The 13,839-nt window shown below is 38.6% G+C and overlaps 1 protein-coding gene across 4 annotated transcripts in view; it reads right to left on the reverse strand.

The window, feature by feature from the left end:
* MAST3 (microtubule associated serine/threonine kinase 3) overlaps nt 1-13,362 on the reverse strand; it is a 69,348-nt gene extending 55,986 nt beyond the window's left edge. For all 4 annotated transcript variants that reach the window (XM_053464037.1, XM_053464021.1, XM_053464029.1 and 1 more), the window contains exons 1-2: nt 13,132-13,362; nt 8,537-8,626 (exon numbers count right to left, since the gene is read on the reverse strand). In XM_053464037.1, the coding sequence (XP_053320012.1) occupies nt 8,537-8,626; nt 13,132-13,178 (137 nt within the window). In that variant the 5' untranslated portion in view covers nt 13,179-13,362. The remainder of the gene's footprint in view (nt 1-8,536; nt 8,627-13,131) is intronic.
* Nucleotides 13,363-13,839: the final 477 nt, after the last annotated feature.

Raw genomic sequence — 13,839 nt, forward strand, 5'->3', positions numbered from 1 at the left:
AGGACTATGCATAGGACACGTGGTCATGCATTTAGCCTGGAAGAAAGGAGATTTAGACTAAAGCAGAGGAAAGGGGTTTTTACAGTAAGGACAATAAGGATGTGGAATTCTCTGCCTGCAGAGGTAGTTTTATCAGAGTCTGTACAGACGTTTAAACTGCAACTGGATGGCTACCTGGAAAAACATAACGTTCGGGGATATAATCTTTAATTATGGGGAAACAGCTTATTGATCCAAGGAGAAATCTGACTGCCATTTTGGGGTCAAGAAGGAATTTTTTTCCCTGGTTAGTGCAAAATTGGAAAGAGCGATGTACTATGTAACTATGATTCTCTCCTTATGGGACAAATTATCTTTATAACTATATTTTGAACATTAACATTTCTCCAGGTCATTCAATAATCTTTCCTTTCAAACAGATCAATAGTGCTAGATCTGTAGTTCTGTGGATTAAATATTGATTCAAGACATAATAATGTGTGCTTAAATTGTAAAATCTATCATTCTGTTATTCACAGAATTTTTTTCTTAACATTAATGTCCCAGTGAACCTTTGAAGATCAACTTAAAAATTCAAACAATCCAACCCTTTATTAGGGGCAAATATTAAGCCCTTATTCAGCAGTGAGACTTTTTCCTAACGTTTACCACTCTTTAGCTTAGATATCTACAGGGGCAATGTCATTCTTCTTTTTTTCCAGTGTATAGTCTCTGTGGTGAGGTGAGGTCTATTTCCACATCACATCATCTGTGTATTTTGCTACAATGGCTAGACCCATCATTCACAGAAATTAAGTAAATCTAGATCTATCATTCATATACATATTATCTCCATAGTGTTGTCTCCGTGATCTATTAAAATGTGTATTAGTCAGTGAATTGATGTTTTTGCTATTTATAGGGGTTTCATATTGTTCCCCATAATCTCTATTTATTCTGAACAGTCTAGGGGTTCTGTCTGTCTCCGTTTTACTCCACTTTGGAGAATGAAATTAAGTGTTTGTTTCAGTATCATTATTGAACCTAGAAAAAATCCTCAACTTATTATTTTTGTAGTCATTTTTACCCCTTAAATGTTTTATGCATTTTTTGTTTTTGCAAGACCCTTCTTCAAACCTTCAGATTTTGTTGGGAAAAAAATCTGAGGTTCCTAGTTCAGGAAGCAATTGAGTGCAAGTGAGCGCCGTGGATACATTATATAAGCACAATTAGCCGGACACACCTCTTCATTATTGAATTCAGCTGTTTCAATGAAACCCATCGCCACAGGTGTATAAAATCAAGTACCTAGCCAGTCTGCATTCACAAACATTTGTGAAAAAACTAGACTTGGGCACCAGGGGCTCTTCGTCTTCCTCTTCGTGCTTGTATTCGTCAAAAAAAAAATCTTCGTATTCCGCGAATATTCGCCTGTTCCTGTCTTCTCTTCGGGCGAATATTCGTTTTTTCTTCGTTTTTTCCAGTTAAGGGGTTAATACGGGGTTAACGCGTACCGCAGCAGCTCTGGCGCCAGTAGTTTACATGTCCGTATGAGCAACTCTATTGGTCGCCAGCAGGGGGCCTCCTGCTGGCGACCAATGACTACACTACCATATATAGCTAATATATTCCCGGGCAGAATATTATGCTACACAATGTAAAACCAACAGAGGGCAGCATTCTGTCCGAAGATATATTAGCCATATGTGGCAGTGTGTTCATTTTCATTTATTAATTATTTAAATAAAATATATTCCCATGATCCGCTGGTCTCCCCGCTGCAACAGTTAAATGTCCTCACTTGTGGACATTAATTCTGTCGAACTTGCAAACACTTTTTTTCTATTTATTTTGGGTTTTTTTTGTATTAAACCATTACACGAAAGGATCATGGGAAAATATTTTATTTGAATAAATGCAAATGAGCACACTGCTACATATGGCTAATATATCTTCGGACAGAATGCTGCCCTCTGTTGGTTGGTTGCAGAATACCTGCACAAGAATACCCTTTGATTCCAGTTTTGGCTTGAAGGAGCAGGGGAAAAGATGGGACTTACATGGGGAGACTCCAATGCACCCCCCCTCATGCACGTAATTGGGAGAAGAAATGTTAAGTTAAACAGCACACATTGTATTTATTTTTTATTGAAGCCCTTAGGTTTAGGGGATCCACTGTGAAGAAAAATAAAATGTGTTTCAAGTGCTATAAGGCCATAGTGGTCACCAGGTCCCCTTCTTCTTTTGCCAAGGGGATATGCAGCCATTCCTTTCCTCCCTGACTAGAAGGCCTGCAGAAGGCTGGATATTCCACAGGGAAGGACCACTGAAATCACGTTAGAGGGGAGGGGGCCACCTGAAGGCTAGCTATCTGCTCCCTCACCAGAAAACTGTGTCCTTTTTAGGGGACCCGGTTCCACCATGGCAATTTTCTGTGAGAAAAATACTGAGCTGTTTCTGGAAATTAAATATATATAAAAAAAATAACATCACATGTCCAACGTGATAAAATAGTGTAAACTATGTGAAGCCCCACCACTTTAGACTAGTGTGATAAAAAAAATTCCATGCACCGCACACATAAGGTGACCACATGTCTCTGAATGAGAGGTCTGAGTGAGGGAGGTCTCAGCCAATCAGGAAAGATGACATCCACTTCATAATGTGTCACTGAATTGAAGAAAGAAAATGTGGTCACCCTATGCACAGCAGCCTTAAAGGCTAGGGTTAAATACATGTACAAATGTTAAAAAGTCCAACGTGCTCAGTGAGCTTACCAAAGTGTGTGTGCTAACCCCACAACAGTAAACTGGGTGGAACAAGCACAGGGGGCTCCAAGCTACCTGGCCTTAAGGCCAGAGGAATATGCTTTCCCTCTCTCATAGCTACTCACTTGATCTTCGCCAAAGGGCAGAGAAGAGATGCATTTAAGTGGATATAATGGGTGAAGATGACTTGTGTTTGTCCAGATGTGCTTCCTGGAGTTCCTAACCACACACATGATCCAATTTAAGTAGTGTAACTTTAATTCACAATATTAGTACATGTATTTTATACTGCACCATAAAGTGTTATTAAAATTTTTATGTGTACTATAATTTATCTACATCCGAGTAAGTGAACTGTTTTGGTATGGTTATGAGTGACCATCGAGCAAGTAACTATACACACACACGCACATATTTGGTGCACAGAAACCAGGCTGAACAAAGTGAAAGTAAAAGAGGCACACAGAGTTTAACAACTGATAGTGCTGTATATTACTCGAGACGCCCCGTGTGGCCCTAATGTTGAACTACAGGTTTGCATTACTATCCACGGTGAATATTCCTTAAAAACGCTGAAAATATATTTTTTTTGCTTATAAAAGTTGCACATAATAATTATCATAATGGCATTATGTACTTGAATGGACATACTCTGCACTATTCAAGGATTCAATAAGGATGTGAGGGCTAATATACCGTATTTGCTCAATTATAAAACGACCCGGATTATAAAATGACCCCCCCAAATCTGAATATTAATTTAGGAAAAAAGAAAAAGCCTGAATTTAAGACGACCCTATAGGAAAAAAGTTTTACCAGCAAATGTTAGTTCATATAAACAATTTTTTTAATAAAAGCTATGATTGAGAAAAATATTTTGGTTTTACCGTATTTGCTCGATTATAAGACGACCCTGATTATAAGACGACCCCCCAAATCTGAATATTAATTTAGGAAAAAAAGAAAAAGCCTGAATATAAGACGACCCTATAGGAAAAAAGTTTTACTAGTAAATGTTAATTAATCTAAACTATTTTTTTTTAAAAAAAACAATGATTGAGAAAAATATTTTGGTTTTATTTCCTTCTATTTTCCAACCTGCCCCCCAGTTATGCACATATGCCCCAGAAATGCCTTATACCCCCTATATGCCACTGTGCCCCATGATATGCCTTTTAACCCCTTATGTGCCACTCTGCCTCCAGAAATGCCTTATACCCCTATATGCCACTCTGGCATTTAGAGGGTTAAAAGGCATATTATGCGGAAGAGTGGCATATAGGGAGGTTTAAGGCATTCAGGAGGCAGAGTGGCATATAGAGGGTTAAAAAGGCATTTCTGGAGGCAGAGTGGCATTAAGGGGGTTAAAAGGCATTTCACAGAGCACTCTGCCTCCAGAAATGCCTTATGCCCCCCCATTTAACACCCCCCCCAAAACTTAACGGCACTTCTGACTTCCCTGTCATGTAGCCGGGGCAGCGTGTAGATCCCACGCACTTACGCTGCAGCCAGAAGGAGGCGTGGCTAGCAGCGGGGGTTGTCAGCGTCCATCGCGCAGACCTTCCCCGACTGGGACTGCACTGGTGCGGGGAACTTTGATCTCTGACAGCCGGGGAAGGTCTGCGCGATGGACGCAGACAACCCCCGCTGCTAGCCACACCTCCTTCCTGCTGCAGCGGAAGACATCTACACGCTGCCCCAGCTACACACCGGGGACTCAGAAGTACCGGTAAGTGGGGCGGGCGGGGGTGGGGGAGGCAGGAGGATCCAGGTCCCCTGCAGCTGCGGGGGATCTGGATCTTAGTCGTCTCATAGTCAGACCTATTTGAGTTCTGATTATAAGACGACCCCGATTATAAATAAACCAGGGATGTATGGGGCGCAGGAACGTATATAGGGAAAAATAAAATAAAAAACAACACAATATAGTGTAGATTGTACTTCCAATGATAGTGATAAAATAATATATTGCACTCACAAGTGAAAGAGGCAAATCCAACCCATCGACATGGAATGTAAAGAGGCTTTTAATATTCTTCAGTGAAAATCTAAAAAACAAGCTTAAAATGGTGCAATATCTTAGGTAAAAAGAATATACCAAATAGAAATGCACTCACATATTTTCCATGCATAAAAATGCATATATAGGCATGGGTTAAAGTCCAATTGAGTCTTTTTCTACGCGTTTCGCCCTTGGGCTTCTTCAGGAAATCAATTGGTGCGGGTCTCTGTCTGTATCAGCAAAATCAGCAGTCCGTAAGTCGTGATGGTCGTGTCGATGGGTTGGATTTGCCTCTTTCACTTGTGAGTGCAATATATTATTTTATCACTATCATTGGAAGTACAATCTACACTATATTGTGTTGTTTTTTATTTTATTTTTCCCTATATACGTTCCTGCGCCCCATACATCCCTGGTTTATTTGCATTCTTACACTTTGAGGAAGAGTGTATTCTGCGCAGCTGCGGTCCGATTGGGGAAGTATTTTCATAATTTTGGGTTTTTTTTGCACCTTACCTGAGTGACACGTGATTTTAGTTTTTTTCCAGTTCACGACCCCGATTATAAGACTGTGCCCCATGATATGCCTTTTAACCCTATATGCCACTGTGCCCCATGATATGCCTTTTGACCCCCTATGTGCCACTCCATTGCCAACAATTATGCCAGTCCATTGGTACTAACATGAAAACTAGTACCTAAGACAAACCAAAAATGAAGATGTAACTTTTCCAAGATCCTTCTTCAAACCTTCAGATTTTGTTGGAAAAAAAAAAATCTGAGGTTCCTAGTTCAGGAGTGCAAGTGAGACAAACCAAAAATGAAGATGTAACTTTTCCAGTGTGGAAAACAATGTGTTTCATTTCTGGGACACATTAAAAACAAATGCATCCGAGCAAATCAGTATTTCTATAAATATATATATACACAGTGGCAAGAAAAAGTAAATAAACCCTTTCAAATTAATTATTTTTCTGCATTAATTGTTCATAAAATGTGATCTACATCTACAAGCATATCTGGGAACTTTATAGCTCTAGCTACCCAAACCCCACCCTTGCAGGATGTAGGCAGGAAGTTTCACTAACATCGGTGAGTGATCCCTCTGGTGTTCTGCGGCACGGTGCTGTTTAAGGAGGAAATGGGCGGGGAGTGGGGCATGTCAGAACGTCACTCCCACGACCCAGAGTTTTCTGATGGTGACCCGAAGAAGCAGTGCTTTTCCCGGAGTCTCCAGGCAAAACGCAGAGAGTTCCCAGGTATGGTCACAAGTATAGACTAACACAATATGCTTAAGCTTATAACACACAAACATTAATAATCTTTCTTGTCTTTATTGAACACACCCATTAAACATTCACAGTGTTGGTGGAAAACGTGAGTGAACCCTTGGATTTAATAACTGTTTGAACCTCAAACAATAGCTGCAAATCAGACCTGCACAATGTTCAGAGGGAGCACCTCCAATCCCATTTCATTGATTGGACTCCAGGTTTGCTAACTCCTGACTCTAATTAGCTTTTGTTGTAATTAGCTTAGGTTTACATACTTTTTCCAACCCACACTGTGAGTGTTTGAATGATGTATTCAATACGGACAAGAAAAATATAATAATTTGTGTGTTTAGTTAAAACAGATTGTGTTTAGCTTAGACGATCAAACCATGTTTCAATAATAAAAGCTATGTATATCATTTATACCTAAAAGCTAGTAATTCCAATGGGTTCACTTACTTTTTCTTGCCACTAATATATAAATGACATTCATTTGATGTCTTGGGACACAAGTGTGCATCACCCTAGAATCCTGTGTAGGTTTGGTGAATCCTTACAACTAATCTCTTTTATTATTATTATTATTACCGAACCCAGCTGACAGAGGTGACACTTCTGATGGTTGTACATGGACAGTTGTCCACTTCACATGTTTATTCATGTAACCTTTGATGGCAGGAAAGGGTCAGGCACTAATTGTTGGAGCTATATAAATAATAATTTTATTTAAAAGCATTTCCCATGAAAATGTTGCTTAGAAAAGCATTGGAATCTTGATGCTTATTGGACCATTGCATTGGTTAAAATATCACCTTTACAAATGTGCACCAGAATAGCTCAGCAGAGTATTGTATATTAAAAATATTTTTTCCCACATATTACGATGGTATTGAGCACAACTATGACATGCTCATGTTGTAATTCTCTCCTCGCAACACAAGGTCATACAAACATGTTTTCAGACAGCTATTAATAATTAGCAAAACAAGGCTCTGGAAAAAGGAGGCAAGTACCACTTGAATCTAGAAAAATACAAAACATTTTTGGCAAAATATATTTTAGTTGTGTCTTTACATTTTTGTTTTTTAGACCTCGATAGGCATCACCCCCTTGTTCGTAAGTGTGCGCACACATCCAAATCTCCATAAAGGTTTTGTTTGTTCACATATGCATATAGAATTTTAAAGCAGAGCCATTTAATCTATGTATTTTTGTCTGCCTGCTAAAAGACTTCAGAGTCAGACCTAGCTGGACTTTTGTCCTTGTTTCATGATCAGGAACAGAAAGGCTATTGCACAAATCCCCTATTCTCTCAAAAGAAATACTTAATTGCAATGATATTACATCTAAATGTTGCCCTGCCATTATCAAACTGATGTATTCTTCTGCATTCTCTTGTTTTTTTTTTTTCAGTCCCTGACACTTGAGAGTTCCTTAAACAGACACTCTAGACCACATATGGCAGCAGAGTGTCCTCTTTTTTTTTCCTCTTGTAAATGCATGGAGGGATTCATCAGAATACTTAATTCCCAAATCCTTGGCTTGAAAATGTCTTCTACTAAACGCATCTCCTGATGCATGCACGTGCATTGTGTCAAGCAGGTGATCTAACAAGCCCCTTACATGCATGTGCAGACAGCAACCAAAACTAGTGTGAAAATTGGAACAGCTACTGGGTTGGAGCATTGTTGTTTCTCCTAAAGTCTTTAAAACCCACTCCTATAGGTAAACATGCATAATAAAGCATCTCTTTATACAATTATTTTCCCTATATGCTTTATAGCTCGCCGTTTTCTCCCTATACACAGTGTATTTTATTGCTACCACATCTTTAATCTATAATCCTTTCTAGGAATGAATCAGTTGCTTTCCCATAGCTGCATGGAATTTCCCCTCTCTACCTTTAAAACAATGTTGTAATTAGTCCTCCAGCGGCTGTCCTCTTACTCCCCTGTTAGCTAGGAGCCGTATGGTGTTTCCCTGGAAACGCTATGGATTTCTTCTCATCCTTATTACAGTTGCAGTCACTGCGCTGTGGGTGAGAGGGACATCCCTCCCTCCCCTTTGCATGACATTTCCTCTTGTAGGATTTGCTCTGCTGGCAAACTGCCACCTATCATGGAATACGTGTGTCTGCTGTGTGGCCAGGAGTTACCTAGAGAATACACAGAAATGTGGGCTTAAATCAAGACCACCTATCTACTTGAAGTTATAAGAACAATGTAAAATCGCATCTTGTGCTTTTTACAACATGGCATCACACCTTTTTTATATTTTATATAGTTCTGTTCCTTCTATTTTTAAAAATTGCAATTCAAGGCAGATGGTCCACAACGAAGCCCATACATGTGTACCTATATCTATCATGATAATGAAAGCAACTTAAGTGAATACAATACACATATTTTGCCCCCTTTAGTGGTCTACTAAACCACCCAGGCTGATTAATTAGTAGGCCACTCATGGACAAAACATTACTGCCGCTGGAAAACAGTGGGCAGTGCACTTCTTACCTCCATGGGTGTAGTGTTTGCAGGGGGCTGTTTGGGCTGCAGGGGCTACAGGGACTCAGTAGAGTTGGACTTTGGCTGTTCGGAGATAAACTGCAAAGGAAGAGTAATTTGAGCTCACTGATCAATCTGTATTATACGATGTACATCAAGTCATTATCCACATAGAGAACACTGAGTCATACCCACTGATCCAAATGAGCACATTTAGAGTGACATGGTGCACACAGCAGCCTGACTCATATAAACACTAAGACACATAGATACTGATGCAGATCAAACATAAGTATCCACACACACAGAGTGCAAGCTAAGACACTCACGCATGAGTATGATTTGTATACACACCTGGACATGCACTAAGAATATTAACTATCACTGGGCAAACCTCACAGATGTAAAGGGGGTTATACACTAAAGGGAAAGTTATTTAGTATTTACCATGCATTATGAGTTTATGCAGCAGAACGAGCTTGGCTCGCTATATAAAATGTATCGTTAAACTATTGAGATGGTTTCTTCAAAGTCTCTTTATCCATTGAATTATGGATTTTACAAGGCCACATCAACCTTTTTTTTTTTTGCTGGAGAAGCTTGGCTGTGTTGGCCCTACGTAATGAAAAGTGAGGAAGTTGAATCCACCACTTTCCTAAAAACTTTCCTGCCAACTCTTCTATTAATGAATAGACCTCAAAGACACAAACTGATATATATTCCATATATTCATTCCCAAAAAAATAGAATGCTTTAAGTTAACAGAAATACAGGCATGTCTCTCTCATACAGGTGCAAGCTATTAATATTGCCATGTCTGTTCAATTGGGTCTTACTACAAATATTTACTACTTGTAGCCCTTCACTATGCATAAAATTGAAAGCATCGTGGTTATGGAGGGGCAGCTTTGGTAAATAAGTCACTAACTATATAACTTACAACAGTTCTGTTATATGATTGCAGCACTGTAAATGAGTATTGTTAAACCAATGCACCTAAAGCACAGAAAGTCAGCCATGTTAATTATTAAATGTAAGTGCACCTAATTAGAGCCATTTCTTTATATGTCGTCTGTTATCCAAACATTGCATGCTTAATGGTTCAAAATCTCAATTTTCCTCCGTCCTTGTAAAAACACATTAACTCCAGTTAATGTTGCTCTACCATGTGAACACTAATAACTTGTAAATATCCGAGACACCTTAACTCCCTCTAACATGAAAGAGAACTCTGCAAGAGTCATTATTTTGCTGGACCCAATTTACATTTGAGGCTAGGGACCTAAACTACCTGTATTTGAGCAAGCAGAGTTCAAAGAAAAGAGAGTTTGTGTATATGATCAGCCCCATAGAAAATGAAACATGTAGTCATATTTAACCAGTAGTATTACCAGTGTCTAATACCTAAACATGTGCCTTTTATAAATAGAACTGGCTTCACTATATATTTGCCAAAGCATAAAATGCTCTTAACATGCCAAGGCCACCCTATGTAAACTGAGGGAAAAATACTTTTTCTGGCCCAACCATATTGGCAACCTAAGTGGCTGTCTTGGGTACAATGAGTGGGTGCTACAACCAGGTTCTATCCTGTTTTAGTAAGCAAGTGCATACAGGAGGGAGGCACTGTAGAATCAAGCTGTGGTTGCATATATAAAAGTTCATATACCTTGGCATGACAAGTATTGAAATGAGATCGATATACGGGATTGATGATTTTTATCAGGGTGGGGCAAACACCTCCAGGCAGTAAGGCTATACAGCAGAATATGCAGCAGGGAGTTGATAATGCAACTGGCTACTTCAAGCCTACACAATAATGTTTATTAGAGTGATCCTTTAGAATCAGCTGTAAACCACCATGGTCAGACAGTCCTTGGGAAGTCTGCTAGACTGACTGATTCATTTTTTGTTCTACTATTTTAGTTAAAATAAAATTTCTGGGTAACAACACTGATTTCTTTTCTCTCTAGAGGACCTGATATCGGAGGAGGTGGAATTAACTCCTAAATCAGTGCATCTGGGCCCAGATGCTTACTTAAGCGTCTATCCACAATATTAAGCTCTGTATCGGATGGTTTACCCCTATTCCTGAAGCATGGAAAGGATATGCGAAAGCTACTGCCTCATCTACTAAACCTATACCTTAAGGTCTTTCCTAAGTATATGGCTACCCCCTGAATAGATTCCTCTTTATGTATCCTTATCAGACTGGGTTTGTTTCATGTAGTGAAGCAATGGACCATACCATTAGAGTGCTTAATACCATCGATTTATAGAGGCGGACTGACCAGCCTATCCTTTTCCTTTCAATGGACGCTGAAGGCATTAGGGCAGACTAGAGGTTTCTAGTACTGGCCCTGAAGAGTGTGGGGTTCAGGGAGTGCATTCAGGGGTAGATCCTTTCCCTATACATGTCTCCTTTCCTTTTAAGTGTCTCCTTTCGCATGCATCAAAATTATGGGCTTCATACAATTCTCTAGAAAATACTCAATGGGTCACATCAAGGCTGCCTATTTTCTTTGTGCAGACACTCAAACCATTACGATGGTTGTTACGGGGCAACTCAGATATCCATGGGCTGATGCACAATTTAAATTCACTGCATACACTGATGACTTGCGAATGCCGTTGCATAACCTACAATTTTTCTTACTAGTATACTGAAAGAATTGGAGAGATATAGGGTTATTAGATTTCAAAAAAAAGTGACAAGTCAGAAATTAACCATTCCAGACTAATTAGAATATGGTGACTTAAAACAATTTTACATAAATAAGGAGAGATTTCAAGTGACAAATGCTGGATTCCAGAGTTTTAAGAGATAGTGTGTGAAAATTATACAGGGGGTGCTTGGTAAAAGGCTAGGATATAAATGGAGGGGTGTTTCCCAGACTGGAGGATTCTGTCTCCATGGTAACCCAATCAGCACCACTGCAGTAAGAACATCTTGCAATATGCAAGTTGGTGAGGGGAATAATGTAAAAATATTTTTCTACTTTACTGAGAAGGGAGGTATTAGAAAAAGAATGTCTTTCTTCAATTGTTGGTCTTTGAAAATGTAATTTCTTTCTGTATAAAAGTGTGCACCTGATGTGTATAAACCCAGTCAGAAGCCCATTAATACAAGAGGTAAAAACATACAGAGATACCTATACCGGGTACAGTTGCACTATGATACTATAATGTTGGAGTGCCAAACAAATCTAATTATATACTAGAAAGTATAAGACACTGCATCCTTCTACACGAAAACAGCTACATTAATGCTTAGTCAGACAGGTACACAATGATGCATAAACACAAGGGAATAAAGTCAGAAGCAAACAAACACTTGCAGCCATAAACTTACATACACAATGATGCCTACAGTTCAGATTGATCAACATATATTTTATAACCGGATGTAAACAGATATGCAAGAGTATAAGTAAACCAATCATCACAAAGTTGGACTATTAGATTATGCCTATGTGAAGTTTGCTTTATAAACGATGATGACTAAGCTAACATAATTACATACAGAAGCATATGAAGAAATCCTTTTTTAATAGGGTATTCCTTCTGCATTGAGACCCTAGTACTTAGATGAATTGTACAGATGAAAAACCTCAAACATCTGACATGGAAACACCCAAGAAAATGGATACCTTTATTTTGAAAAAAAATCTACGCATCAATTAATATTTTTATTATCAATTTAGCAGCTTCCACCACATCCAGACAGAATTCTTACGGCTATCTTAGTGCAGTGACCTACTATGTTTTGACAATACTAATGGTTTTATGTTAATACGATAGTAATACATATATCTGGGGCTAAACAATTCTATTAACTCATGTTTTAAAAGGTAAATTAATTACGGGTAGTTAGTCATAGTTACTCCCTGAAAGGAAATATTACCCAATACCATGATTTGGGCTTTCTAACTGGAATGTAGCAATTATTGGAAATGCTAGGGTTACAATCATTGACAGGGTCTCTTTATCTTCTATATGGTAGTAATAAACTAGTTGGGCAACCTGCAGCCCTTGAAATTCTCAAGATAGGTCTAGGGCCGTACATTCTCTCCATTAAACTATTATTTACTCATAATTGCATGCACTTGACATGAGGTAAACATAACAGCATGATATAATAACTGAACAGTCATTTCATTTAGGGATTCTATATCTCTGAAGAGCAAACTTGCTCAATGCGTCAACAAGTTATCCAAATTGAATGTCTCACAGGTTATCTGACACTATAAATAGTAGACAACTGCCTAAGCTAACTGGAAGCCTGTCCTAGTCTTTGGAACGCAGACTTACTCGGGTGACATTTTCATGGACTTAAATGCAGCTTGACGCAATGGATCGCAGTCATCCAGCCAAATCCATTTTTGTTCATTTCTTATATTAAGCTCAGGAGTCCTATTTGTCTAACCTAAATTAGTTTAGTTATAAAATCAAGCTGGTGAACCCTCTGATAAAAGGCTTAGTACTCAACAGCTGTTTCAAGACCTGTCAAAAAACCTGAACCTCTGTCTGTTCCCCTCTACCCTCCCTCTTCTTGCAATGCATTTGAGAACCTCATGATATTCTAAGCATATGCAGATACTCACTCTAACGTCAACGACGGTATTTTAAGCTTGTCTCTCCTGGATTTCATGGCTGTTTAGAGATGATTCCTTCTTACAGTCTCTCTCCCTCGTCTGCTATTTCCCTTATGTTATCAGCACAGCCAGAGATAATAAGTGTACTAAGGCACAGCTGGCCATAGGGGAGGGAGAGGAGAGAGAGGGAGGGAGCATGTGTGTGTACAGACTGAATAATGCAAATGGGAAGAGCAATACGTCTGCATATGTGTATGTGCCATGACATCAATACTCCACTTATAAATGTTCCTAATTTTTCACTGTACCCTTTTTGTGATGGCATGACAGAAATAAAATTTATCACAAATACAATATCCTTTGAGTCTATTTTAAAAGTTAAAATACACCTGTAGCATTACATGAAAAATCATGTTGTGTACTCTGATTTACAATATCTTGAGCAGAAAATTGAAAATATGAACCGAATACTATCAAAAGAAGGGAATCTCTTCCTATTGCTTAGTAAATAGTAACCACTCCTTTCACTTCCTTCTTTTGCCCTTTGTAACTGTTTCAACAAACATTTCAACGTCTTTCTCTATTACGCCTCTCGCCTGGTAAATGCGATAAAACCCTTTTACAATATATCTACCCAAGATATTAATAATAATAGTAATAATAAAATAATTAGAATATATATATTTATATATATATATGTGCTTTTCCATTAAGTAT

The sequence above is a fragment of the Spea bombifrons genome, chromosome 1 (genome assembly GCF_027358695.1).
Source record: "Spea bombifrons isolate aSpeBom1 chromosome 1, aSpeBom1.2.pri, whole genome shotgun sequence".
Classification (NCBI taxonomy): Eukaryota; Metazoa; Chordata; class Amphibia; order Anura; family Pelobatidae; genus Spea; species Spea bombifrons.